Consider the following 27,948-nt stretch of genomic DNA (forward strand, 5'->3'; position numbering starts at 1 on the left):
GGGGGCAGAGATGCAATTGCCCCCTTTGCTCATATGCTCTATAAAGGCCGCTGTGTCGCCAGCTAAGAACCGCACATGCGCAGTTTTTGAGCTGGCCTGAGTGCGGTATCTCCATCCAGAACTGTGAGCCAGCGATGTCTCAGGGCTGACAGTCTATGTTACAGAGCACAGCACAGCCCCGCCCAGCCCCTCCCTCCTCCACATGAATGGCTGGCAGAGGCTGGACCTACTCTCTCTTTCCCCACCCACACTCCGGGCAGCCCGTATGCCATCTGTGAAGAGGATGTGTGGGCGGGAAAGTTAAATCTGAGCAGTCGGCTGGAATCAGCGAGTCTCCTGGAAGGCGGGGACCATCCAAGTAAGTGAGCTCCTCCTCCCTCCCCCTCTCTGCAGCTTAAGAGTTTTTTTTTTTCTAGCAGCCTTTGACAGTACCTTGCTTGCCCTAGGTGTTATGATGTGGGCTCACACTGGCATGCTGCGGTTTGTCTGCAGTGCTGGTGTACTGGCAGTCTTCCTGAATGTTGCCCCTGGTCCCATAGAGGCTGCACATTTTTACTGCATGTTCTGAAAGTGCACAAAACGTCCTGAATGCTCCATCTTTGGTGCACTTCCAGAAAATGCAGCAAAAATGTGCAACCTAAAAGAAGTCTGAGGGACTATAGCTATGGAAAACTGCCAGTACACCAGTGTGAGCCCAAAGGCTTGTATTCACTTGCAGCAGGCACTGCCACTCCTCTGAAAAGTGACGGACAATGGAGGTGATTGTCACGGAACAGTTATGGGGTATTCCTGCGCTATCGTGAACGGGGTTAGGGAGAAAGGAGGAGGGGAACCCAAATCTCAATAGACAAGGAAAAGCAGCCTACACCGAATGGGGTACAGCCTGTCCCCAGTTAAAAAGAAATAAAATCAAGTGTGGTGCTGCGCTAATCCCAATGAGATAGGCGCGTATTGGCTCTGTACTCGTGCGTATCTTGTAGTGCACCCAAATTCAATCTTTGCAATTGTAACAGAGCAGTGGAAAGATGACCTAATCTGACAGTTGTATAAATTATGTGCTGATGGTATATGTGATCAAATAATCATAGTATAGATACACAATAAATACTACTAAATATAACGTGCAAAGTGATTAGTGCTTGAACGTCATGGTAACAGACATAAATATATAGGTGAATAAATATAACATAGATAAAAATAGCAGCTGGCTAAAACTATCAGCAGTCGCCAACTAGCTTAATTGACTATAAATCAACACAATCCTAAGTGCATATATAACCAAAGTGCATCCAGTGCAAATTAAATGTGGCTAGGTGCTCAAAGTTCATTAGTATGCATGCAATTGCATGCAAAATATTCTCAGGTGCAGTGCTCCTTGCAGTGAAAGACAATTAATCAAAAGTCCATAAAGCGTGTAATGACTTCCGTGCTGAACATGGGTGACAATAGTGGTCAGTCTTCATGCAACAATGTGCACATTGGTGGGCAGTGGCCCCTTACCTGAGGGTAATGGGGTAATCGCGTTTAGCCATTCAGAGGCATGGCGGCCTTTGTAGAGACCATGGGTATACTCTGCTATGGAGGATGGTAGAAATATGGTCCTATCCTGATCACTTCTCTTGTAGGGGCGTCTGGTCCTTTCAAGTAGTGTCCCGGGGTCACCCAGATAGATTAAGAAAGGAAGCCCACAATAGTGTAGTATTGTATGGAAGCATATCACTTTTATTACAATATAAAATACAGTACTCACATAAAACATTTAAAAACCGGGTGGAGATCCGACGAGCGGCGAGCTCCTAATGCAATAACTGTCAGAGAGTGCCTGTCCCGTGACGGTTATTGCATTACGAGCTCGCCGCTCGTCGGATCTCCACCCGGTTTTTAAATGTTTTATGTGAGTACTGTATTTTATATTGTAATAAAAGTGATATGCTTCCATACAATACTACACTATTGTGGGCTTCCTTTCTTAATCTATCTGGGTGACCCCGGGACACTACTTGAAAGGACCAGACGCCCCTACAAGAGAAGTGATCAGGATAGGACCATATTTCTACCATCCTCCATAGCAGAGTATACCCATGGTCTCTACAAAGGCCGCCATGCCTCTGAATGGCTAAACGCGATTACCCCATTACCCTCAGGTAAGGGGCCACTGCCCACCAATGTGCACATTGTTGCATGAAGACTGACCACTATTGTCACCCATGTTCAGCACGGAAGTCATTACACGCTTTATGGACTTTTGATTAATTGTCTTTCGCTGCAAGGAGCACTGCACCTGAGAATATTTTGCATGCAATTGCATGCATACTAATGAACTTTGAGCACCTAGCCACATTTAATTTGCACTGGATGCACTTTGGTTATATATGCACTTAGGATTGTGTTGATTTATAGTCAATTAAGCCAGTTGGCGACTGCTGATAGTTTTAGCCAGCTGCTATTTTTATCTATGTTATATTTATTCACCTATATGTTTATGTCTGTTACCATGACGTTCAAGCACTAATCACTTTGCACGTTATATTTAGTAGTATTTATTGTGTATCTATACTATGATTATTTGATCACATATACCATCAGCACATAATTTATACAACTGTCAGATTAGGTCATCTTTCCACTGCTCTGTTACAATTGCAAAGATTGAATTTGGGTGCACTACAAGATACGCACGAGTACAGAGCCAATACGCGCCTATCTCATTGGGATTAGCACAGCACCACACTTGATTTTATTGATTGTCACGGAACGTCCCACACTCCGCTTGAGTGTTTCCATCAGTATACCACTTCCTCCCAGTCTGGATACAGATATCAGATATTACAACCGCTCCCAAGCATAAAACAAGGCGAGATTTGCTTAGATGCTAACATGGACTATTTTATTTAGAATCAAAATTACAAGACTTTATATGCCATTGGAACCTCCTCTAACAATACAACTGTAACCTAATTAACATGAGCTAGTTTACTAAATCATTTACCCAGACTAGGTGACTATTCAATACACATTACCATAAACATCAACACCGGGTTAATTAGAACAAACAACAATGTGTGGAATATCCTTAGAACCTGTGGTAAGCCAGACTAAACTCATTTACATTAAACACATTATAGCAGAGAACAAGACAGGTAGTTGGCGTTGATGACATCAGCATCTCCTCACAGTATGTGTCCCAACAGTATGAATCAGTCTTATCAGCAGGGGGGCTGCTGGAGGAATCCCCCCTCCCTCTACAGGGACACACATCCCAAATGACCACAGCAAAGAGTCCACAAAAGAATGAGACAACATACAATATATACATATATACGACTGAGTCTGATTAGTACAGATCAGACTGGATTTCTAATTCACCTTGCAGAGTATTGTTCCCTTAAAATCCAGGGCCCATAATCTGTTGGCAAGAGGCTCACATTCAGTCCCCTCCAATAGCCTCTGTCCCGGGTGAGTCTGTCACAGTGATATCACATTTCCTCCCTGCCTGTGTTAACCCCCTAAATGCCAGTGCCTGCAGGTAATGGCACAGTTCACTTTGAACTTCACCTTATATCCATTACTCTCTGTAGATGTTTGATGTGCTCTCACCTTATTGTTTGCACATCTAATACCTAAAGGGATCTGGAAATAAGGTGGAGTTCAAAGTGAATTTCTACACCTAAGTGGAGCATCCCTTTCAGATTTGAGGATATTATTAAACCCAGAGACTGGTGAACCTAAGCACAGAGTGATCCCTTAGCTCTGCCCCCACAGAGAGTGACCCCTTCGTACTGCCCCACAGAGAGTGCCCCCTTCGTACTGCCCCACAGAGAGTGCCCTCTTCGTACTGCCCCACAGAAAGTGACCCCTTCGCACTGCCCCCACAGAGCGTGACCCCTTTGCACTGCCTCACAGAGAGTGACCCCTTCATACTGCCCCCACAGAAAGTGACCCCTTCGCACTGCCCCCACAGAGAGTGACCGCTTTGCACTGCCCCCACAGAGAGTGACCCCTTTGCACTGCCCCCACAGAGAGTGACCGCTTCGCACTGCCCCCACAGAGAGTGACCCCTTCACACTGCCCCCACAGAGAGTTGCCCCTTCGCACTGCCCCCACAGAGATTGACCCCTTCGCACTGCCCCCACAGAGAGTGACCCCTTTGCACTGCACCCACAGAAAGTGACCGCTTCACACTGCCCCCACAGAGAGTGACCGCTTCGCCCTGCCCCACAGAGAGTGATCGCTTCACACTGCCCCCACAGAGAGTGATCGATTCGCACTGCCCCCACAAATAGTGATCGCTTCGCACTGCCCCCACAGAGAGTGACCGCTTTGCACTGCCCCCACAGAGAGTGACCCCTTTGCACTGCCCCCACAGAGAGTGACCGCTTCACACTGTCCCCACAGAGAGTGACCCCTTCACACTGCCCCCATAGAGAGTGACCGCTTCACACTGCCCCCCCAGAAAGTGACCGCTTCGCACTGCCCCCACAGAGAGTGACCCCTTTGCACTGCCCCCACAGAGAGTGACCACTTCGCACTGCCCCCACAGAGAGTCATCGCTTTGCACTGCCCCCACAGAGAGTGACCACTTCGCACTGCCCCACAGAGAGTGACCCCTTTGTACTGCCCCCACAGAGAGTGATCACTTCGCACTGCCACCACAGAGAGTGACCACTTCGCACTGCCCCCACAGAGAGTCATCGCTTTGCACTGCCCACAGAGAGAGTGACCACTTCGCACTGCCCCCACAGAGAGTGACCCCTTTGCACTGCCCCCACAGAGAGTGACCACTTCGCACTGCCCCCACAGAGAGTCATGGCTTTGCACTGCCCCCACAGAGAGTGACCACTTCGCACTTCCCCCACAGAGAGTGACCGCTTCACACCGTCCCCACAGAGAGTGACCCCTTTGCACTGCCCCCACAGAGAGTGATCGCTTCCCACTGCCCCCACAAATAGTGATCGCTTCACACTGCCCCCACAGGGAGTGACCGCTTTGCACTGCCCCCACAGAGAGTGACCCCTTCGCACTGCCCCCACAGAGAGTGACCCCTTCACACTGCCCCCATAGAGAGTGATCGCTTCGCACTGCCCCCACAGAGAGTGACCCCTTCGCACTGCCCCCACAGAGAGTGACCACTTCGCACTGCCCCCACAGAGAGTGACCACTTCGCACTGCCCCCACAGAGAGTGACCCCTTCGCACTGCCCCCACAGAGATTGACCGCTTCACACTGCCCCCACAGAGAGTGACCACTTTGCACTGCCCCCACAGAGAGTGACCCCTTCGCACTGCCCCCACAGAGAGTGGCCGCTTTGCACTGCCCCCACAGAGAGTGACCCCTTTGCACTGCCCTCACAGAAAGTGACCGCTTCACACTACCCCCACAGAGAGTGACCACTTCGCACTGCCCCCACAGAGAGTCATCGCTTTGCACTGCCCTCACAGAGAGTGACCGCTTCACACTGCCCCCACAGAGAGTGACCGCTTTGCACTGCCCCACAGAGTGACCGCTTCGCTCTTCCCCACAGAGAGTGATCGCTTTACACTGCCCCCACAGAGAGTGATCACTTCGCACTGCCCCCACAGAGAGTGACCCCTTCACACTGCCCCCATAGAGAGTGACCGCTTCGCACTGCCCCCACAGAGAGTGATCACTTCGCACTGCCCCCATAGAGAGTGACCGCTTTGCACTGCCCCCACAGAGAGTGACCGCTTCACACTGTCCCCCACAGAGAGTGACCCCTTCACACTGCCCCCATAGAGAGTGACCCCTTCGCACTGCCCCCACAGAGAGTGATCACTTCGCACTGCCCCCACAGAGAGTGACCCCTTCGCACTGCCCCCACAGAAAATGACCACTTCACACTGCCCCCACAGAGAGTGACCGCTTCGCCCTGCCCCACAGAGAGTGATCACTTCGCACTGCCCCCACAGAGAGTGATCGCTTTGCACTGCCCCCACAGAGAGTGACCCCTTCGCACTGCCCCCACAGAGAGTGGCCGCTTTGCACTGCCCCCACAGAGAAAGACCCCTTCGCACTGCCCTCACAGAGAGTGACCCCTTCGCACTGCTCCCACAGAAAGTGACCACTTCACACTGCCCCCACAGAGAGTGACCACTTCGCACTGCCCCCACAGAGAATGACCGCTTTGCACTGCCCCCACAGAGAGTGATCGCTTCACACTGCCCCCACAAAGAGTGATTGCTTCACACTGCCCCCAGAGAGAGTCATCGCTTTGCACTGCCCCTTCAGAGAGTGACCACTTCGCACTGCCCCCACAGAGAGTGACTGCTTCACACTGCCCCCACAGAGAGTGACCGCTTTGTACTGCCCCCACAGAGAGTGACCGCTTCGCACTGCCCCCACAGAGAGTGACCCCTTTGCACTGCCCCCACAGAGAGTGACCACTTCGCACTGCCCCACAGAGAGTGACCCCTTTGCACTGCCCCCACAGAAAGTGACCGCTTCACACTGCCCCCACAGAGAGTGACCCCTTTGCACTGCCCCCACAGAAAGTGACCACTTCGCACTGCCCCCACAGAGAGTGATCACTTCGCACTGACCCCACAGAGAGTGACCGCTTCACACTGCCCCCCACAGAGAGTGATCCCTTTGCACTGCCCCCACAGAGAGTGATCACTTCGCACTGCCCCCACAGAGAGTGACCGCTTCGCACTGCCCCCACAAATAGTGATCGCTTCACACTGCCCCCACAGAGAGTAACCGCTTTGCACTGCCCCCACAGAGAGTGACTGCTTCACACTGCCCCCAAAGAGAGTGACCCCTTCACACTGCCCCGTAGAGAGTGACCCCTTTGCACTGCCCCCACAGAGAGTGATCACTTCGCACTGCCCCCACAGAGAGTGACCGCTTCGCACTGCCCCCACAAATAGTGATCGCTTCACACTGCCCCCACAGAGAGTGACCGCTTTGCACTGCCCCCACAGAGAGTGACCACTTCACACTGCCCCCAAAGAGAGTGACCCCTTCACACTGCCCCATAGAGAGTGACCGCTTCGTACTTCCCCCACAGAGAGTGACCCCTTTGCACTGCCCCCACAGAGAGTGACCACTTCGCACTGCCCCCACAGAGAGTCATCGCTTTGCACTGCCCCCACAGAGAGTGACCGCTTCACACTGCCCCCACAGAGAGTGACCGCTTCACACTGCCCCCACAGAATGTGACCGCTTCGCACTGCCCCCACAGAGAGTGACCTCTTTGCACTGCCCCCACAGAGAGTGACCGATTCGCACTGCCCCCACAGAGAGTGACCGCTTTGCACTGCCCCCACAGAGAGTGACCGCTTCGCACTGCCCCCACAGAGAGTGACCGCTTTGCACTGCCCCCACAGAGAGTGATCTCTTCGCACTGCCCCCACAGAGAGTGACCGCTTCGCACTGCCCCCCACAGAGAAAGACCCCTTCGCACTGCCCCCACAGAGAGTGACCGCTTTGCACTGCCCCGACAGAGAGTGACCGCTTTGCACTGCCCCGACAGAGAGTGACTGCTTTGCACTGCCCCCACAGAGAGTGACCGCTTTGCACTGCCCCACAGAGAGTGACCCCTTTGCACTGCCCCCACAGAGAGTGAGCCCTTCGCACTGCCCCCTACAGAGAGTGACCCCTTCGCACTGCACCACAGAGAGGGACCGCTTTGCACTGCCCCCACAGAGAGTGACCTCTTCGCACTGCCCCCACAGAGAGTGACCACTTCGCACTGCCCCCACAGAGAAAGACCCCTTCACACTGCCCCCACAGAGAGTGACCGCTTCGCACTGCCCCCACAGAGAGTGACCGCTTCGCACTACCACCACAGAGAGTGACCCCTTTGCACTGCCTCCACAGAGAGAGACCCCTTCGCACTGCCCCCTACAGAGAGTGACTGCTTCGCGCTGCCCCCACAGAGAGTGACCCCTTCGCACTTGCCCCACAGAGAGTGACCCCTTCGCACTGCCCCCACAGAGAGTGACCACTTCCCACTCCGGGCAATGTGGAGCAGTCTCTCTCTGTGTGCAGGCAGCGTCAAGCGGTCTCTCTCTCTGTGCAGGCAGTGTCAAGAAGTCTCTCTCTCACTCTCTGTGCAGGCAGTGTCAAGCGGTCTCTCTCTGTGCAGACAGTGTCAAGCGCTCTCTCTCTCTCTGTGCAGGCAGTGTCAAGCGGTCTCTCTCTCTCTGTGCAGGCAGTATAAAGCGGTCTTTCTCTGTGCACACAGTGTCAAGCGGTCTCACTCTCTCTCTGTGCAGGCAGTGTCAAGCGGTCTCTCTCTGTGCAGGCAGTGTCAAGCGGTCTCTCTCTGTGCAGACAGTATCAAGTGGTCTCTCTCTTTCCGTGCAGGCAGTGTCAAGGGGTCTCTCTCTCTGTGTAGGCAGTGTCAAGCGGTCTCTCTCTGTGCAGACAGTGTCAAGCGGTCTCTCTCTCTGTGCAGGCAGTGTCAAGCGGTCTCTCTCTGTGCAGACAGTGTCAAGCGGTCTCTCAGTCTCTGTGCAGGCAGTGTCAAGCGGTCTCTCTGTGCAGGCAGTTTCAAGCGGTCTCTCTCTCTCTCTGTGCGGGCAGTGTCAAGCGGTCTCTCTCTCTCTGTGCAGGTAGTGTCAAGCGGTCTCTCTCTCTGTGCAGGCAGTGTCAAGCGGTCTCTCTCTGTGCAGACAGTGTCAAGCAGTCTCTCAGTCTCTGTGCAGGCAGTGTCAAGCGGTCTCTCTGTGCAGGCAGTTTCAAGCGGTCTCTCTCTCTCTCTGTGCAGGCAGTGTCAAGCGGTCTCTCTCTCTGTGCAGGCAGTGTCAAGCGGTCTCTCTCGGTGCAGGCAGTGTCAAGCGGTCTCTCTCTGTGCAGACAGTGTCAAGCAGTCTCTCTCTCTCTGTGCAGGCAGTGTCAAGTGGTCTCTCTCTCTCTCTGTGCAGGCAGTGTCAAGCAGTCTCTCTCTGTGCAGGCAGTGTCAAGCGGTCTCTCTCTCTGTGCAGGCAGTGTCAAGAGATCTCTCTCTCTGTGCAGGCAGTGTCAAGCGGTCTCTCTTTCTGTGCAGGCAGTGTCAAGCATTGTCTCTCTCTCTGTGCAGGCAGTGTCAAATGGTTTCTCTCTGGGGCAATATGGAGCAGTCTCTCTCTCTCTGGGGCAATATGGAACAGTCTCTCTCTCTCTGGGGCAATATGGAGCAGTCTCTCTCTCTCTCTGGGGCAATATGGAGCAGTCTCTCTCTCTATCTCTCTCTCTGGAATGTGGTGTAGATGGATGGTGAGCTGATTCGGTGGTTCAATGGGCCACTTGACTGGACTTGCGCCCCTGGCCTAAGGCTGCCAGCGCTCCCCTGTACCTGACACACACTGACCATTACACTGACCTACCTGACCATTACACTGACCATTACACTGACCTACCTGACCATTACACTGACCTACTTGACACACAATCACAAACACTGACCTACCTGACCATTACACTGACCTAATTGACCCACCCTGACCTACCTGACCATTACACTGACCTACCTGACACACACTGACCATTACACTGACCTACCTGACCATTACACTGACCTACCTGACACACACTGACCTACCTGACCCACACTGACCTACCTGACAATTACACTGACCTCCCTGACCCACACTGACCTACCTGACCATTACACTGACATACCTGACTTTTCCACATCAGACTTCAGCTGACCTCCTCCAGCAGTTCAGCCTTACCTGTAGTGTGCAGCATGCCCATCCTATTTATGGCCAGTCAGAGACAGCAGGCAGCCAAAGCCAGGACAGGAGAGCCGCCCGCCCATTTACACAGAGCGAGCCTCAAGCAGGGATCTCATAGTGCTCAGCAGGGCCTCATTGTAATTTCCCGCCTCCTGGAGCCTGCAGCACCTATTAAGGATCTCACACGTTCCTCGGTCACTTTGTCCAATCAGGGCTCTGACAGTGCTAATTGGCGAAGCCTTGCACCTGACCAGCAGTCAGGTGCAAGGCTTCATCCAATTAGGGCCCTAGAATGCACTATGAAGCTTGCAGTGCATTGTGGGGCACTCAGGTGTCAAACAGGTGAAGTGCGGACCGAACTTTTGCTCGGCTCTATGGGACGTAAAGTATTCAGACCTTCTTAAATTTTTCACTCTTTGTTATATTGCAGCCATTTGCTAAAATCATTTAAGTTCATATTTTTCCTCATTAATGTACACACAGCACCCCATATTTACAGAAAACACAGAATTGTTGACATTTTTTAAGATTTATTAGAAAAGAAAAAACTGAAACATCACATGGTCCTAAGTATTCAGACCCTTTGCTGTGACACTCATATATGTAACTCAGGTGCTGTCCATTTCTTATGATCATCCTTGAGATGGTTTTACACCTTCATTTGAGTCCAGCTGTGTTTGATTATACTGATTGGACTTGATTAGGAAAGCCACACACCTGTCTATATAAGACCTTACAGCTCACAGTGCATGCCAGAGCAAATGAGAATCATAAGGTCAAAGGAACTGCCTGAAGAGCTCAGAGACAGAATTGTGGCAAGGCACAGATCTGGCCAAGGTTACAAAAAAAATTCTTCTGCACTTAAGGTTCCTAAGAGCACAGTGGCCTCCATAATCCTTAAATGGGGGACAGCCAGAACCCTTCCTAGAGCTGGCCGTCCGGCCAAAGTGAGCTATCGGGGGAGAAGAGCCTTGGTGAGAGAGGTAAAGAAGAACCCAAAGATCACTGTGGCTGAGCTCCAGAGATGCAGTCGGGTAATGGGAGAAAGTTGTAGAAAGTCAATGGTGAGAAATAAGATTCTGTGGTCGGATGAGGCCAAGATAGAACTTTTTTGCCTTAATTCTAAGCGGTATGTGTGGAGAAAACCAGGCACTGCTCATCACCTGTCCGAAACAGTCCCAACAGTGAAGCATGGTGGTGGCAGCATCATGCTGTGGGGGTGTTTTTCAGCTGCAGGGACAGGACAACTGGTTGCAATCGAGGGAATGCAGCCAAGTACAGGGATATCCTGGACGAAAACCTTCTCCAGAGTGCTCAGGACCTCAGACTGGGCTGAAGGTTTACCTTCCAACAAGACAATGACCCTAAGCACACAGCTAAAATAACGAAGAAGTGACTTCACAACAACTCAGTAACTGTTCTTGAATGGCCCAGCCAGAGCCCTGACTTAAACCCAATTAAGCATCTCTGGAGAGACCTAAAAATGGCCGTCCACCAACGTTTACCATCCAACCTGACAGAACTAGAGAGGATCTGCAAGGAGGAATGGCAGAGGATCCCCAAATCCAGGTGTGAAACACTTGTTGTTGGGTCTGAATACTTAGGACCATTTCAATTTTTCTTTTTAATGACTATACTAAAGCTGCAAAAATGTCAACAATTCTGTGTTTTTGTGTGTGTATATATATATATATATATATATATTTTTTTTTTTTTTACCAAAAACATGTAGCAAAGTACATCTTGGCCTAAATTTAATTTGATTTTATTGGATATGTTTTATAACAGAAAGAGGAAAATATCTTTTTTTTTCAAAAATTAAAATTGTTGGTCTTTTTTTGGTTTATAATAATAAAAAACCCAGTGGTGATCAAATACCACCAAAATAAATCTTTGTTTGTGTGAAATACATGATATAAGTTTCATTTTTGTACAGTGTTGCATGATTGAGAAATCGCCATTTAAACTAGAGAAGTGCAGGGGGTAAAACCTTCTGGAGGTCAAGTGGTTAATAACAGACCTTCTCATGGTGTGGGCACTCGTATTTCTTTGTCAATGAGTAATAAATTATATTATGTACCCCGTAGTCATTCACTCATAGGGGCTGGAATTTTTTGGAGGCCCAGTATTCTAAAGTGGGCTATCAGATTCTAATAAGTGCAACTGCAAACCCCCACATCCCATTTGGGGTGCAGTATGTGAGATGAGTTCCTTGCCTCCCAACATGAGCACTGGGTACATTGTAGGAGATGTGGTCTTTTATGGTTAAGAAAGGGGCTGAATACTTGTTGCTTCCCTTTTCCTGGGTACCCAGGCTGAAAGCCTAGATAAGGGTCTGGTATATATTTTAAAGAGGGCCGTTGCTATTTTTTTCATAAATGGGACAATGCACATTTTTGTAAAACAAAAAAATGGCATGGGGTCTTCCTAAAAAATCAAAATAGACCCTTATCCTTGCATTCACCCTGGCCCACCAGGAAAGGGAAGGCGGCAAATGTGTAGCCATCCTCTCTGGCTTTGTCCAGCTCGAGCTTCTCTGCACCTGTTGTGTCACTGATCTTCCTAGAGCCATATTCTGCTCATGTCATGAGGACTCTAATTGTCGGTGGCACTAGGTTCATGACAGGTTGGTCCTCACAAGTGTCTGGGGTCACTTTATCTAAATCTATCCCATAATGACATCAGTCACTGCTCAGAATCTCCCATAAACTGTCATAATGACTGATGTCACTGAATTTAATGTGTTACTTTCACATCTAATAATCTATCCCACAACTATCACACCTACTAACGTCACTGTATATAATCTGTCACCAACTAGCAGAGGTATTCCTGTATGGTCACATTAGATCGTAAGTGCGACTCGAACATTGGGTGTTCACCTGTTTGCAGAATAGCGAACAATTTGGGGTGTTCGCGGCAAATTCGAAAGTTGCGGAACACCCTTTGAAAGTCTACGGGAGAAATCAAAAGTGCTAATTTTAAAGGCTTATATGCATGGTAATGTCATAAAAAGTGTTTGGGGACCCAGGTCCTGCCCCAGGGGACATGTATCAATGCAAACAAAAGTTTTAAAAACGGCCGTTTTTTCAGGAGCAGTGATTTTAACCACTTGACAACTGGGCACTTAAACCCCCTTCCTAACCAGACCAATTTTCAGCTTTTGGTGCTGTAACATTTTGAATGACAATTACTTAGTCATGCAACACTGTATCTATATGAAATTTTTGTCCTTTTTTTCACACAAATAGAGCTTTCTTTTGGTGGTATTTAATCACCGCTGGGTTCTTTATTTTTTGCGCTATAAAAGAAAAAAGACCGAAAAATCTGTAAAAAAAATACATTTTTCTTCATTTCTGTTATAAAATTTTGCAAATTATTAATTTTTCTTCATATATTTTGGCCAAAATTTATACCGCTACATATCTTTGGTAAAAATAACCCAAATCGGTGGATATTATTTGGTCTTTGTGAAAGTTATAGAGTCCAAAAGCTATGGTGCGAATATCTGAAAATTGATCACACCTGAAGTACTGACGGCCTATCTAATTTCTTGAGACCCTAACATGCCAGAAAAGTACAAATACCCCCCAAATTACCCCTTTTTGGAAAGAAGACATTCCAAGGTATTTAGAAAGATGCATGATGAGTTTTTTGAAGTTGTCATTTTTTCCCACAATTCTTTGCAAAATCAAGTTTTTTTTCTTACTTTTTTTTTTTCACAAAATTGTCATATTAGCAGGTTATTTCTCACACACCGCATATGCATACCACAAATTACACCCCAAAACACATTTTGCTATTACTCCCGAGTACGGGGATACCACATGTGTGAAACTTTTACACAGCGTGGCCACCATAGGTGTGCACAGCCTCTTGCATTAGGGTGTGCACCCCAAAGCTCAAATACATATGCATGTGTATATGTACTGATGGTGTCAGTAGGGCAGTGGAGAGTGTCATTAGTTCTATTTTATTTTTAAATCAACTAATGTATTTTGTAACATTTTTTTGGGGGGATGAAATATCAGTGGTCTAAACAGGGGGGAATATGCACCACACAAGGTGATTAGGGTGTGCCCAGGCACACCTGGCACACCCTGTGCGCACGCCTATGGTGGCCACATACAGAGGCCCAACATGCAGGGGAACACCTTCAGGCGTTCTGGAGTGCCCAGGCCAATTCTGACATTTCTCTCCTACATGTAAAAATCATCATTTATTAGCTAGAAAATTACATAGAACCCCAAAACATTATATATGTTTTTTTAGCAAAGACCATAGAGAATACAATGGCGGTTGTTGCAACTTTTTATCTCGCACTGTATTTGCGCAGCAATTTTTTTAACGCTTTTTTTTGGAAAAAAAACAGTTTTGTGCTTTACAAAAACCAAAACAGTAAAGTTAGCCAAATGTTTTTGCATAATGTGAAAGATGAAGTTACACCAAGTAAATAGATACCCAACATGTCACCTTTCAAAACTGCACGCGCTTGTGGAATGGCGCCAAACTTTGCTACTCAAAAATCCCCATAGGCGACGCTTTAAAATTTTTTCCTGGTTACATGTTTTGAGTTACAGAGGAGGTCTAGGGCCAAAATTATTGCTCTCGCTCTACCGATCGCAGCGATACCTCACATGTGTGGTTTGAACACCGTTTTCATATGTGGGCGGGACTTACGTATGCGTTCGCTTCTGCATGCGAGCACACAGGGACAGGGGCGCTTTAAATTTTTTTTTTTTTTTTTATTGTTCATTTTACTTTATTTATTTTAGTTTGATGCTTTTTTCCCCCCAAAAATTTTTTTGACCACTTTTATTCCTATTACAGGGAATGTAAACATCCCTTGTAATAGGAATATGGCATGACAGGTCCTCTTTACAGCGAGATATGGGGTCAATAAGACCCCACATCTCACCTCTAGGCTGGGAAGCCTGAAATTTAAAAAAAAAAAAAGAAAACGATCCTGGCTTCGATCGTAGCGGTGAGTCGGTAGAAGCACCGGAGGGCAGCGGGAGGGGGGGACATCCCCTCTCGCCTCCCGTAAGAACGATCAAGCAGTGGAACAGCCGCTATGATCGTTCTTATGGTGTAGGGAATCGCCGGCTGAAAAAGCTGATATCTGAATGATGCCTGTAGCTGCACCCATCATTCAGATATCACCGCACAAAGTCAAGGACGTTGTATGACGGCCGGTGGGCGGGAAGTGGTTAAAACGCATTATTTTTTTTTAACACAAAGTTATCCATTTATACAATATTTCTACCACATAACATGTACATACCAAAAATTACACCCCAAAATAGATTCTCCTACTCCTCCTGAGTACGGCGATACCACATGTGTGAGACTTCCACAGCCTGGCCACATAGAGAGGCCGAGTACAGCCGAGTATGGCTCAGCATGGCAGGGTATGGCGGGGTATTGCAGGGTATGGCGGGGTATTGCAGAGTATGGTGGGGTATTGCAGAGTATTGCAGAGTATGGCAGGGTATGGCGGGGTATTGCAGAGTATGGCGGGGTATTGCAGAGTATGGCGGGGTATTGCAGAGTATGGCAGGGTATTGCAGAGTATGGGGGGTATTGCAGAGTATCGCTGAGTATGACTGGGTATCACCAAGTATTGCAGAGTATTGCGGGGTATTGCAGAGTATTGCGGGGTATTGCAGAGTACTGCGGGGTATGGCAGAGTACTGCGGGGTATGGCAGAGTATTGCGGGGTATTGCAGAGTACTGTTGGGTATGGCAGAGTACTGCGGGGTATTGCAGAGTATTGCGGGGTATTGCAGAGTACTGTTGGGTATGGCAGAGTACTGCAGGGTATTGCAGAGTACTGCGGGGTATTGCAGAGTACTGCAGGGTATTGCAGAGTACTGCGGGGTATTGCAGAGTAATGTGGGGCATTGCAGAGTAGTGCATAGCATTGCAGAGTAATGTGGGGCGTTGCAGAGTAGTGCACAGCATTGCAGAGTAATGTGGGGGTATTGCAGAGTAATGTGGGGCATTGCAGAGTAGTGCACAGCACTGCAGAGTAATGCGGGGGCATTGCAGAGTAATGTGGGGCATTGCAGAGTAGTGCACAGCATTGCAGAGTAATGTGGGGCATTGCAGAGTATTGCACAGCATTGCAGAGCGTTAGGGATGGCTGAGCATGGATGGATGGATGGCTGAATGTCTCTGTGCAGCGCTGTGGGCACTACACATCCAGCCCACAGCGCTGTAGCCATCCATCCATCTCCCTCTCCGCTCACAGTGTACCGATCAGTACACAGGAGGGGAGGAGAGGAACCGGCGTCATCAGATGACGCCGGTCTGTTTACATGTGATCGCGCCGTCATGTGACGGTGTGATCACATGGTAAACGGCCGCGATCAGCGGCCATTTACCGGGATCCGTGATGCACCGGGTCCTAAGGACCCGGCGGTCACGGATGTGTTCGGGTGCGCGCCCCAGCAGGCGCGCGAGAGGGGAATTCTGGGAGGACGTCATAGTACGTCCTCCCAGAGTTATCCAACCGCCCTGCAGCCGTCATTCAGCTGTGGGCCGGTTGGTAAGTGGTTAATAATGCTTAAAGTCAAGCAATAAAAGTGTAATATCCCTTTAAATTTCGTAGCTGGGGGGGTGTCTATAGTATGCCTATAAAGTGGCGCATGTTTCCCGTGTTTAGTCCGAGAGCAAAATTACAGTTCTAAAGGAAAAAAGTCATTTAAAACTACTCGCGGATATAATGAATTGTCGGTCCCGTCAATACACATAAAAGTCATTGAAAAAAACGGTATGGGCTATAGCTTTCCTGTAGTGTCAGAGGGGGGCCCTGCCCCCCTCTGACGCTACGGGAAAGCCATAGGGATGTCCCCGTGTGTCAGAGGGGGGCAGGGTCACCTGGCGATGTCATTGTGTGGCCCTGCCCTCAGTTATAAAAGTGCTGTCACCTGAGAGGTGGTCATTACGGCGGGTGCCTCCCATGGAGGCAGATCGGTGGCGGCGTGCGGCTTTTTTGTTTTTTTTTCTTCGGTCCGTCGGAGCGAGAGAAGAAGAAGATGAATGGATTTCGTGGGACACTTTTATTTTTTTATTGTTTAATAAAGGAATTGTCTCAAGCCGTGTCTTGTGTTTTTTTACCATTTTCACACTTTTTTGTGAAATGGTAGGGGTACATTTGTACCCTGTTACCATTTCACAAAGGGAGAAGGCCGGGATCTGGGGGTCCCCTTGTTAAAGGGGGCTTGCAGATTCCGATTAGCACCCCGCCCGCAGACCCCCACAACCACCGGCCAAAGGTTGTGGGGATGAGGCCCTTGTCCCCATGTTGATGGGCGCTACCCCAAAGCACCCTCCCCATGTTGAGGGCATGTGGCCTGGTACAGTTCAGGGGGGCGCTCTCTCATCCCCCTTCTTTTCCTGCAGGTTGCGTGCTCGGATAAGGGTCTGGTATGGATTTTTGGGGGGACCCCACGCCATTTAAAAAAAAAAAAATTGGCGCAGGGTTCCCCTTAAAATCCATACCAGACCTGAAGGGCCTGGTATGGAATTTGGGGGACCCCCACACATTTTTTTTTTTAAACTTTGGGTCAGGGTTCCCCTGTGGGGGAATCCCATGCCGTTTTTTTCAATGACTTTTATGTGTATTGCCGGGACCGACAATTCATTATAGCCGTGAGTACTTTTAAATGACTCATTTTGCTCTTGGACACGGGAAACATGCGCCAGTTTACAGGCATACTATAGACACCCCCTAGGTACGAAATTTAAAGGAATATTTCACTTTTTCACTTTTATTGTTTCACTTTAAGCATTATTAAAATCACTGCTCCCAGAAAAAACAGCCGTTTTTAAAACTTTTTTTTGCATTGATACATGTCCCCTGGGGCAGGACCCAGGTCCCCAAACACTTTTTATGACAATAACTTGCATATGAGCCTTTAAATTTAGCACTTTTGATTTTTTATGATCGTGTCCCATAGACTTTAACGGTGTTCGCATGTTCAAACAAATTTTTTGCCTGTTCACGTGTTCTGCTGCAAACCGAACCAGGGGGTGTTCGGCTCATCCCTAGATCAGGCACCATTTATCCAGGAGACACCTCTAGGATCTCTGCAGGTTCCTACAAGATTTATGTTGACCAGCAACATGAAAAACACAATGAGGCACCCAGTTTATTATTATTTTCTTAATATATATATTTATTTTATATATTTCAAGAAGTGCTAAAAACATGTAAGGACATTCTAAACTTCTTGAGGGCCCTATTGGATGTATTACTGACAATCTCTTGATTTCAGCGCTGCTGTTTTTCTTTAATAATTATATCTCATGTCACATATTCCAAAGATTTATTCCATAACACATCTATACACAAAATATAATATAAATATCTTGTAAGAAATGTTCTACATCCACAAAATTACCGCTATCCACAACCTTCCCTGACTCCAAAAATGACCCCTTTCATGGGCATGTACATTTTCTAGTATATCTTAAAACAAGGCTAAAATATCCCTATAATTCCAAATTATGGACCAAATGATATAAACAGAAAACATCAAGTCATTTCTTACTTTGCCGGTTTTCCACAAGTGGGGATCACTCATATTGGAAAAAGTTTTAGGCACAAAGTCTGGGCCTCGAAGAGTGGAAATGTTTTTAGACAAAATACATGAACTGTTAAGAAAAAGCCAGCTTTCTAAAATAAGATCGGTTGGAATTTCTTTCCTCTCATTAAAGGGGATATCGGCTCTGGCCGTGAAATGAACATTTCTCACATATTTGTGCAGCTTTTCATGGAAGACAGAAATACACAAATTATCATATACAGTTATACAAAGTCTGAGATAAATACAAAGTGGTCAGATTCAATGTACTAGTTGGCTATTCTATAAATGTGAATAGAAATGAAGGAATCAGGAGAATCACTTGTTGTTTATTTTTTAAATATCCTGCCATGTCTCCATATACATCTCTCTGATATGAAAAAAATCCTTCAACCCACTAATCCTGAGAATCATCAATCATTTGTTTTATTTTCAGATTGGATAATTTTGTATACAGTGCCTTGAAAAGGCATTCATACCCCTTGAAATTTTCCACATTTTGCCATGTTATAACCAAAAATGTAAATGTATTTTATTGGGATTTTATGTGATAGACCAACACAAAGTGGCACATAATTGTGAAGTGGAAGGAAAATGATAAATGGTTTTCAAAGCGTTTTACAAATAAATATGTGAAAAGTGTGGGGGGCATTTGTATTCAGCCCCCCCTGAGTCAATACTTTGTAGAACCACCTTTCACTGCAATTACAGCTGCAAGTCTTTTTGGGGATGTCTCTACCAGCTTGGCACCTCTAGAGAGTGAAATGTTTGCCTTCTTTGCAAAATAGCTGAAGCTCTGTCAGATTGGATGGAGAGCGTCTGTGAACAGCAATTTTCAAGTCTTGCCACAGATTCTCAATTAGATTTTGGTCTGGACTTTGACTGGGCCATTCTAAAGTCTCATCCACACGATCGGACTTTGTGCAAACTTTCCCTTGGATTTTTGTACAAAGGGCGTTGGCCTTAAACTAATTAAGCATACACACGGCAAGACTTTTTAAGCAACAAACATGAACGTAGTGACGTTTCAACGTAGTGATGACACTTCAAAAAGAGGACTTTCAATTGTCCGGCGCCACCCTTTGGTCAACTTCTGTATTGTTGTCTGATCTTTTGCATTGGTTCTGAGCATGCGTGTTTGTACAGTAGGTGACCGCGATATTGTGTCAATCTCGCCGCTGTTATCGGCGAGATTTGACACCTGCGAGCCCCGTCGTGGGAGCCAGCACCGAGCTGGCTCACTCATCGGGAAAGGAAAAATGTGTTGGGAAAGGAAAAATGTGTTTTTTCCTTTCGCGATGAGTGACAAGCATTGCCGACAGGTGTTTGTTATGAATCATGAGGGGGAACTCCATGCAAAATTTTACATAAAAAACCGGCATGGTTCCCCTCCAAGAGCATACCAGGCCATTGCGGCCCCCCTACCCCAAAGCACCTTGTCTCCATGTTGATGAGGACAAGGGCCACTTCCCAACAACCCTGGCCATTGGTTGTCGGGGTCTGCGGGCGGAGGGCTTATCGGAATCCGGGAGACCCTTTAATAAGGGGGCCCCCAGATCCCGGCTCCCCACTCTATGTGAATGAGTAGGGGTACATCGTACCCCTACTCATTCACCTGGGATAAAAAGTGTCAATAAAAAAACACTAGACAGGTTTTTAAAGTAATTTATTAGGCAGTTCCGGGGGTCTTCTTCCGACTTCGGGGGTTCATCCGACTTCTCTGCTCTCTCCAGCCTCTTCTCCCGGTGTCCGGCTCTTCTCCTGCTCTTTGGCCTCTTCTCCCACTCTCCGGCCTCTTCTCCAGGTCTCTGGTTCTTCTCCCGCTCTCCGGTTCTTCTGCTGGGCTCCTCCGCTATCTTCTGCTCTTTTGCTGCTCTTTTGCTAGCGTTGGCCCGGTCTTCTCCGTCGTCTTGTTCCTAGGCATAGGGCATGGTGACCCCGCCCCTTATGATGTCACAGTCCCATCATGCCCTGGGATTGTGACGTCATAAGGGGAGGGGTCACCGGGTGACATCACCCGATGACCACGCCCCATGCCTATATAAGTCGTTGTGCACCTCGCACACGGCATTACAGTGGGAGAGAGAGTCGTGTCAACATCAGAAGAAGGGAAGAGGGAACTTATCAGTTTGGTTGCCCTTCTCTGCACTTTCTCCAGTTCCCCGATATCCTTTTTGAGAACTGGAGCCCAAAACCGAACTGCATATTCCAGATGAGGTCTTACTAATGATTTGAACAGGGGCAAAATTATATCTCTCTCTCTGGAGTCCATACCTCTCTTAATACAAGAAAGGACTTTGCTCACTTTGGAAACCACAGCTTGGCATTGCATGTTATTATTGAGCTTATGATCTACCAAAACCACAGATCCTTCTCCACTATGGATTCCCCCAGTTGTACTCCCACTAGCATGTATAATGCATGCATATTCTTATCCCCCAAGTGCATAACTTTACATTTATCAACATTAAACCTCATCTGCCACATAGTCACCCAATTAGACATCCTGTAAGGACGTTATTCTACTGCATAGTTTGGTGTCATCTGCAAAGACAGAAATGTTACTTTTGATCCCAGACCCAATATAATTTATAAAGATATTAAAGATTCTCCTACCTGAGCTATGAATCTCTGCTGCTCCTCCAGAGTTACCACGTGCCTCTTGGCTGCTTCTCTGATGAATGCTCTCCTTGCCCGGCCTGTCAGTTTAGGTGGACGGCCATGTCTTGGTAGGTTTGCAGTTGTGCCATACTCTTTCCATTTTTGGATGATAGATTGAACAGTGCTCCGTGAGATGTTCAAAGCTTGGGAATTTTTTTTCTAACCTAAAACTACTTCCTTGGCCTTGGCCTGATGCTGTTTGTTCACTAAGGGTCTTTAACAAACCTCTGAGGGCTTCACAGAACAGCTGTATTAAATTACACACAGGTGGACTCTATTTATTAATTCAGTGACTTATGAAGGTAATTGGTTCCACTGGATTTTAGTTAGGGGTATCAGAGTAAAGGGGGCTGAAAACAAATGCACACCACACTTTTCATATATTTATTTGTAAAAATAAATTGAAAATCATTTATAATTTTCCTTCCACTTCACAATTATGTGCCACTTTGTGTTGGTCTATCACATAAAATCCCAATAAAATACATGTATGTTTTTGGTTGTAACATGACAAAATGTGGAAAATGTCAAGGAGTATAAATACTTTTCCAAGGCACTATATATGTATATATGTATGTATATATATATATATATATATATATATATATATATATATATATATATATATATATATATATACTGTATATATATATATATATATATATATATATATATAAAATCTCAAGTCAATTAAGTCCTCTTGGTATAAGAAATCAATCTCGAATGGTAAATGTCGTCTACAGTTTCTAAGATAATATATTATGGAATAATAAAGTTAAAATATTTATCAGGTGGTCAAAAACGGACAATTTAGGTAAAAAGATCTTGGGTCACACTATATTCCTGTGCAGACACTAATATTTGTTCTGTTTCACCATTAAGGCAATATCTTGCGTTGAGGCTTCCTGTTGAGTTTTTGTTTATTCACGCAATTGGTTTACCTTCGACAAAATCCTAGTTTATTAAAGTACTTCAAAAGGGTTTACGGTTTCTCCAGTTAGATTTCCCAATTTCATCTCATTCATTACGTATAGGGGCTGCAACAGAGGCAGCCAGAATCAGTTTATATTCTGCAGTATATAAAAATATCGGCAGATTGAAGTCGAATGCTTGTACTTCATATATTAGGCCTACTTTGTCTTTTTGAATTCTAGGTAAACAACTGATCATATGGATTGTCTGGAATTCCTATGTGTTATAGGCCAAACAAAGAGCAGCTTGCAGGATCTACACAGAAAATTTGAAATTGGACCTGCTGCTTTTTTGGATTTTTTTGGTAAGCGGGGTATGTTTTGGGAGGACTTGATGTCCTTGTCATATGGTTGGCCACCCTCAGATATTTTAATTATCCATTTAGGTGGTAATGACATTGGAAAAAAGAAAGACTTTAGATTTAATCTTTTACATGTGTACTACAGATCTATACCTCCCAACCGTCACTGATTTGCCAGGACTGTCCCGGAATTTCAAGCAAATCCAAGTGTCCTACGAATCCAGACTGAGTCCTCAAGTGGAGCACAGTACTGGAACAAGTTCTGGTACTGAACTCCACTGATCCCCCTGTCCAGTGCGTGCCGATCGGCTGCTCCGTGCTGCTGCAGTCAGGATCTCTCCCATACCCACACACCCGCCTGCCGACTCACCCCCTTCCCACTGTATGGGATGTATGGGGGAGGAGGTGGTGGGTTAGATCAGCTTCACCTCTTCCCCATGTCCCCGCCCACAACACCCAGCATTCAGCCAATCTGTGCTGAGAAGTGGTTGTGTGGATGGGAGATTTTAAAGCAGCCAGTGAGCCTGATGTCTGCCTGAGCCTCTGGACTGGGGAGCAGCCAGGCTGGGGTGAGTGAGCCTTCCCCTCCCTCTCTTTCTTCTATGTCACGTAGTAATCATTCCTTTTATGTCCCATAGCGTTCCTGCCTTCCATGACGCATAGCATTCCTGCCTTCCATGTCGCATAGCGTTCCTGCCTTCCATGTCGCATAGCGGTCCTGCCTTCCATGTCTCATAGCGTTCCTGCCTTCCATGTGGCATAGCATTCCTGACTTCCACATCCTAGAGCATTCTTTCCTTCCATGTGCCATAGTGTTCTTGCCTTCCATGTCCCATAGCGTCCCTGTCTTCCATGTCCCATAGCGTCCCTGCCTTCCATGTCCCATAGCGTTTCTGCCTTCCATAAAAGCCGAGTGGTTGAAGTTATGTGTGCATGTAATTTATTCATACGTTTTTATTAATGTGATGTAATATTTAAAAAAAATAAACAAACCAATAATAAAGGCCATGGCCAATTGTTTTTTCCAAAAGTAAAATTATTTCTGAACATTTATTGCATGTCTGTGAATAGCTGCTTGTAATCCAATGTAAAGGAAAAGGGGAACAGGTTCAAGGCCCCCTTATCCTAATGGGATTGCAGCAGCAGTAGTTTCAAGGCCCCCCAATACACTGGTGGGTACGGTGAGTCTTGTGACTGTCTGATTACGGGAGCCTTGTAACCCGGTTACCTGACCTTAGTAAGTTCTAGAGCCCTTTAGGGTCCCTATATAATGGGGCTTCCGATGGGCTTGGTGCCAGCCGGCTTAGGAGGTAATCGAGGGTGGAGCTCCCTACCCTCCCTCCCTTGTTGCGGTCTTTCTTTTTTTTTTTTTTTCCAAATATTCTCTATTGAAAATTTTTCCAGGTACATAAAAATAGAACATTGAGATATAATTAATTGTACAACTGGTGAATATAGAACGCATATAAGAATTTCGTACTCATCAATCACAGTTTACGTTCCAAAATTAAGTCTATTCTAATGTCATCATACTAACAAGGTATCTTCTTCTTTGTCATACAAGTTTACCTATTTATGTAGAGAATTAGTACGGTTATGTCATAACTCTGCAAATTTCTATGTACATTTATCAGTTGAGATTCACAATGTAGTGAACTAAAACACGTCACCTTTAACTCGATTAATCGGGAGGGAAAAAGAAAGAATAGGAACAGGGAGAACTAAAAGGTGTTTCAGGATGCAAGGTCATGTTCCAGACTGGAATAAGGAGTTCCATAAAGACCAGTTAGAGAAGTATTTTTTGTTCGAGCCATCTTTAAATGCTAGTATCTTTTCATATTCTGATACAGTTTTGATTTTTGCGGAAATTTCTCTCACGCTTGGAACTTTATTAGTTTTCCATTTACTCAGCAGTAGGGATCTGGCAGTAAATATGATGTGCATCGCTATTGATCTGACAGAAATTGGGTATTCTGACATACTAATGCTCAGAATTGCTTTTTCCAATGAGGGTTTTGCGAAGACCCCAGTGGTCCTCGCAATCAGTTTGAACACTTCCGTCCAGAAGCTGCGGAGATGGGGGCATGCCCATAATATATGGACCAGTGTCCCCACCTGACCGCATCCCCTCCAGCAAGTCAGAGTTAGCATCCTAGAATTTGGCTACTATGTATGGGGTGAAGTGCTACCTTGCTAGTAGTTTGACTGCCAGTTCCTCGTAACTAGAGCGTTTTGATAACTGATGATTAGGGATGAGCTTCGCGTTTGAGTCGAACCCAAATTGCGAACGATATGGGCCGTTCGCGCCAAATTCGTGTGGTGCGTCACGGCCCATAATTCACTGCGGCATCGCAGTGCATTGCTGGCTGATGATTGGCCAAGCATGCACTATGACCCGCATGCTTGGCCAATCACAGCGCCGTCGGTAGAGAGAGCTGTAATTGGCCAAAGCCAGGGTGGCTTTGGCCAATTATGGCTCAGGGGGTTTAGAACACGCCCCACACTATATAAGGCCGCCTACACGGCAGCCCTGTGTAGTGTGTTTCGGCATGCTTAGAGAGAGAGACAGTGTCATTACATTTGAGTTAGATAGATTAGGCAGAACAGTCAGTGAGTTAGCTGCACTTACAGTGTATTGTGTATATATATATATATATATATATATATATATATATATATATATGCATCCCAGGTGTTGTATGTATATATATATATATATATATATATATATATATACTGTATTCAGTTTAGCTAGATCCGTTCCTGTTATCTTCCTACTGACAGGCAGGCTTGTCTTGTTACAGTATTTACAGCTACCTGAAGAAAATTGCTGGTGTTCTTTTGATCCTATTAGTACCACAGTCAGGCAGCTAGACTATTTACAGTTAGTGTAGTGCGTCCTCCTCACAGTGTTCAGTTAAAGCTACAAGTTAGTTTAGTGTGACCTCTGCACAGTGTTCAGCTAAAACTACAAGTTAGTGTAGTGCATCCTCCTCACAGTGTTCAGCTAAAGCTACAAGTTAGTTTAGGCTGACCTCTGCACAGTGTGCAGCTAAAGCTACAAGTTAGGGTAGTGCGTCCTCCTCACAGTGTTCAGCTAAAGCTACAAGTTGGTGTAGTGCGTCCTCCCCACAGAGTTCAGCTAAAACTACAAGTTAGTGTAGTGCGACCTCTGCACAGTGTTCAGCTAAAGCTACAAGTTAGTTTAGTGTGACCTCTGCACAGTGTTCAGCTACAGTTACAAGTTAGGGTAGTGCGTCCTCCTCACAGTGTTCAGCTAAAGCTACAAGTTGGTGTAGTGCGTCCTCCTCACAGTGTTCAGCTAAAACTACAAGTTAGTGTAGTGCGCCCTCCGCACAGTGTTCGGCTAAAGCTACAAGTTAGTGTAGTGCGTCCTCCTCACAGTGTTCAGCTAAAGCTACAAGTTAGTTTAGTGTGACCTCTGCACAGTGTTCAGCTAAAGCTACAAGTTAGGGTAGTGCGTCCTCCTCACAGTGTTCAGCTAAAGCTACAAGTTAGTTTAGTGTGACCTCTGCACAGTGTTCAGCTAAAGCTACAAGTTAGGGTAGTGCGTCCTCCTCTCAGTGTTCAGCTAAAGCTACAAGTTGGTGTAGTGCGTCCTCCTCACAGTGTTCAGCTAAAACTACAAGTTAGTGTAGTGCGACCTCCACACAGTGTTCAGCTAAAGCTACAAGTTAGTGTAGTGCGTCCTCCTCACAGTGTTCAGCTAAAACTACAAGTTAGTGTAGTGCGACCCCTACACAGTGTTCAGCTAAAGCTACAAGTTAGTGTAGTCCGTCCTCCTCACAGTGTTCTGCTAAAATTACAAGTTAGTATAGTGCGACCTCTGCACAGTGTTCAGCTAAAGCTACAAGTTAGTGTAGTGCGTCCTCCTCACAGTGTTCAGCTAAAACTACAAGTTAGTTTTTTGCGAGCTCTGCACAGTGTTCAGCTAAAGCTACCTGTAGAAGGTTGGTGGTGTTTTCCTGATCCTATCACTACCACAGGCAGCTAAATAAGCTACAAGTTATTTTTTTGCGAGCTCTGCACAGTGTTCACCTAAAGCTACCTGTAGAAGGTTGGTGGTGTTTTCCTGATCCTATCACTACTGCAGGCAGCTAAATAAGCTACAAGTTAGTTTTTTGCGAGCTCTGCACAGTGTTCAGCTAAAGCTACCTGTAGAAGGTTGGTGGTGTTTTCCTGATCCTATCACTACCGCAGGCAGCTAAATGAGCTACAAGTTATTTTTTTGTGAGCTCTGCACAGTGTTCACCTAAAGCTACCTGTAGAAGGTTGGTGGTGTTTTCCTAAACCTATCACTAAGGCAGGCAGCTAAATAAGCTACAAGTTAGTTTTTTGCGAGCTCTGCACAGTGTTCAACTAAAGCTACCTGTAGAAGGTTGGTGGTGTTTTCCTGATCCTATCACTACCGCAGGCAGCTAAATAAGCTACAAGTTATTTTTTTGCGAGCTCTGCACAGTGTTCACCTATAGCTACCTGTAGAAGGTTGGTGGTGTTCTCATACTACAGGCAGGCAATTGATTTTGCTAGCTGCAGTATCAGTATATATATAGATATATATAGATATATATAGATATATATCTATATATATCTATATATATCTATATATCCCAGCTTGCTTAGTGCAGCTACAGGCCATTAATATGTCTGGAAGGCCAACAAGGAGAGGCAGACAGTCACAAGCCAATAAAAGAGGACAAGCAGGCTCTGTGTCTAGAGGCAACAGTGCTGGTCGTGGAGACAGTGCATCCTCATCAGCACGTGGCCGTGGGACACGCTTGGCCTTTTTTTCGGCAGCTGGCCATGTTCAGCCGCAACATGCGGAAGACTTGGTCGAGTGGATAACCAAGCCGTCCTCATCCTCCTCATCCTCTCTCACCCATGCTCAGGGTACTTTGTCTGGCAAAGCAGCTGCCAACGCGGCCTCTTCCCTCGGCTCAATGGCATCAGTGACTCCTTCCCTAGCCCCACCATGTCCTCCTGGGGAGTCCCTCGAACTGTTTGATCACAGTGTTGGGTACATGCTCCAGGAGGATGCCCAGCGTTTGGAAGGCTCTGATGATGATACTGAGCTAGATGAAGGCAGTAACGTGAGCACAGACAGAGGGGTGCCCAAGAAGGACAGCAATCTGGCAGTCATGCTCCCCCGGCTGCAGCATACTGCCAGGTTTGCTCCAGTGATGAGGAGGGAGGGGATGATGAGGTCACTGACTCAACATGGGTGCCTGATAGGAGAGAGGAGGAGGCGGCACATCACCAATGAGGGAGGATGCCCTCCAGGGGCCAGCCTAAGGGCAGCACACTGACTGCATCACACCCCAAAGCTCCGGATGTGCAGGGCGCTGCAGTCTCTGCGTGTTATTCAAAAAGTTCTTTGGTGTGGGCCTTTTTTGAGATGAGTGCATCAGATCGCACCGCTGCTATTTGCAACATATGTCTCAAGCGTATCTCGCGTGGCCAAAACATCTCCCGCTTGGGCACCACATGCTTGACCAGACATATGTTGACCTGCCATGCAGTTCGTTGGCAAGCGTATTTAAAAGACCCACACCAAAGAACAAAGAGGTCCTCTCCTTGCTCCTCATCAGGTGAGATCTCGAACCCCATTATACCTTCAGTCCTCTCTGAGACCTGCACTGAGAGGAATGAAGGTGTAGAATTAGGTGTGTCACAGCCAAGTACTTGCGGGCAATCTGCTTTTGGTACACCGACGTCAGATTGT

General features: G+C 46.8%; 1 protein-coding gene across 1 annotated transcript in view; it reads right to left on the reverse strand.

The window, feature by feature from the left end:
• LOC141128478 (vomeronasal type-2 receptor 26-like) overlaps positions 1-27,948 on the reverse strand; it is a 148,357-nt gene that overhangs the window by 89,804 nt on the left and 30,605 nt on the right. Inside the window, exons 4-5 of the mRNA XM_073615787.1 lie at positions 23,652-23,684; positions 18,239-18,414 (exon numbers count right to left, since the gene is read on the reverse strand). Of these exons, the coding sequence (XP_073471888.1) occupies positions 18,239-18,414; positions 23,652-23,684 (209 nt within the window). The remainder of the gene's footprint in view (positions 1-18,238; positions 18,415-23,651; positions 23,685-27,948) is intronic.

Source organism: Aquarana catesbeiana, linkage group LG01, assembly GCF_042186555.1.
Source record: "Aquarana catesbeiana isolate 2022-GZ linkage group LG01, ASM4218655v1, whole genome shotgun sequence".
NCBI classification, from domain to species: domain Eukaryota; kingdom Metazoa; phylum Chordata; class Amphibia; order Anura; family Ranidae; genus Aquarana; species Aquarana catesbeiana.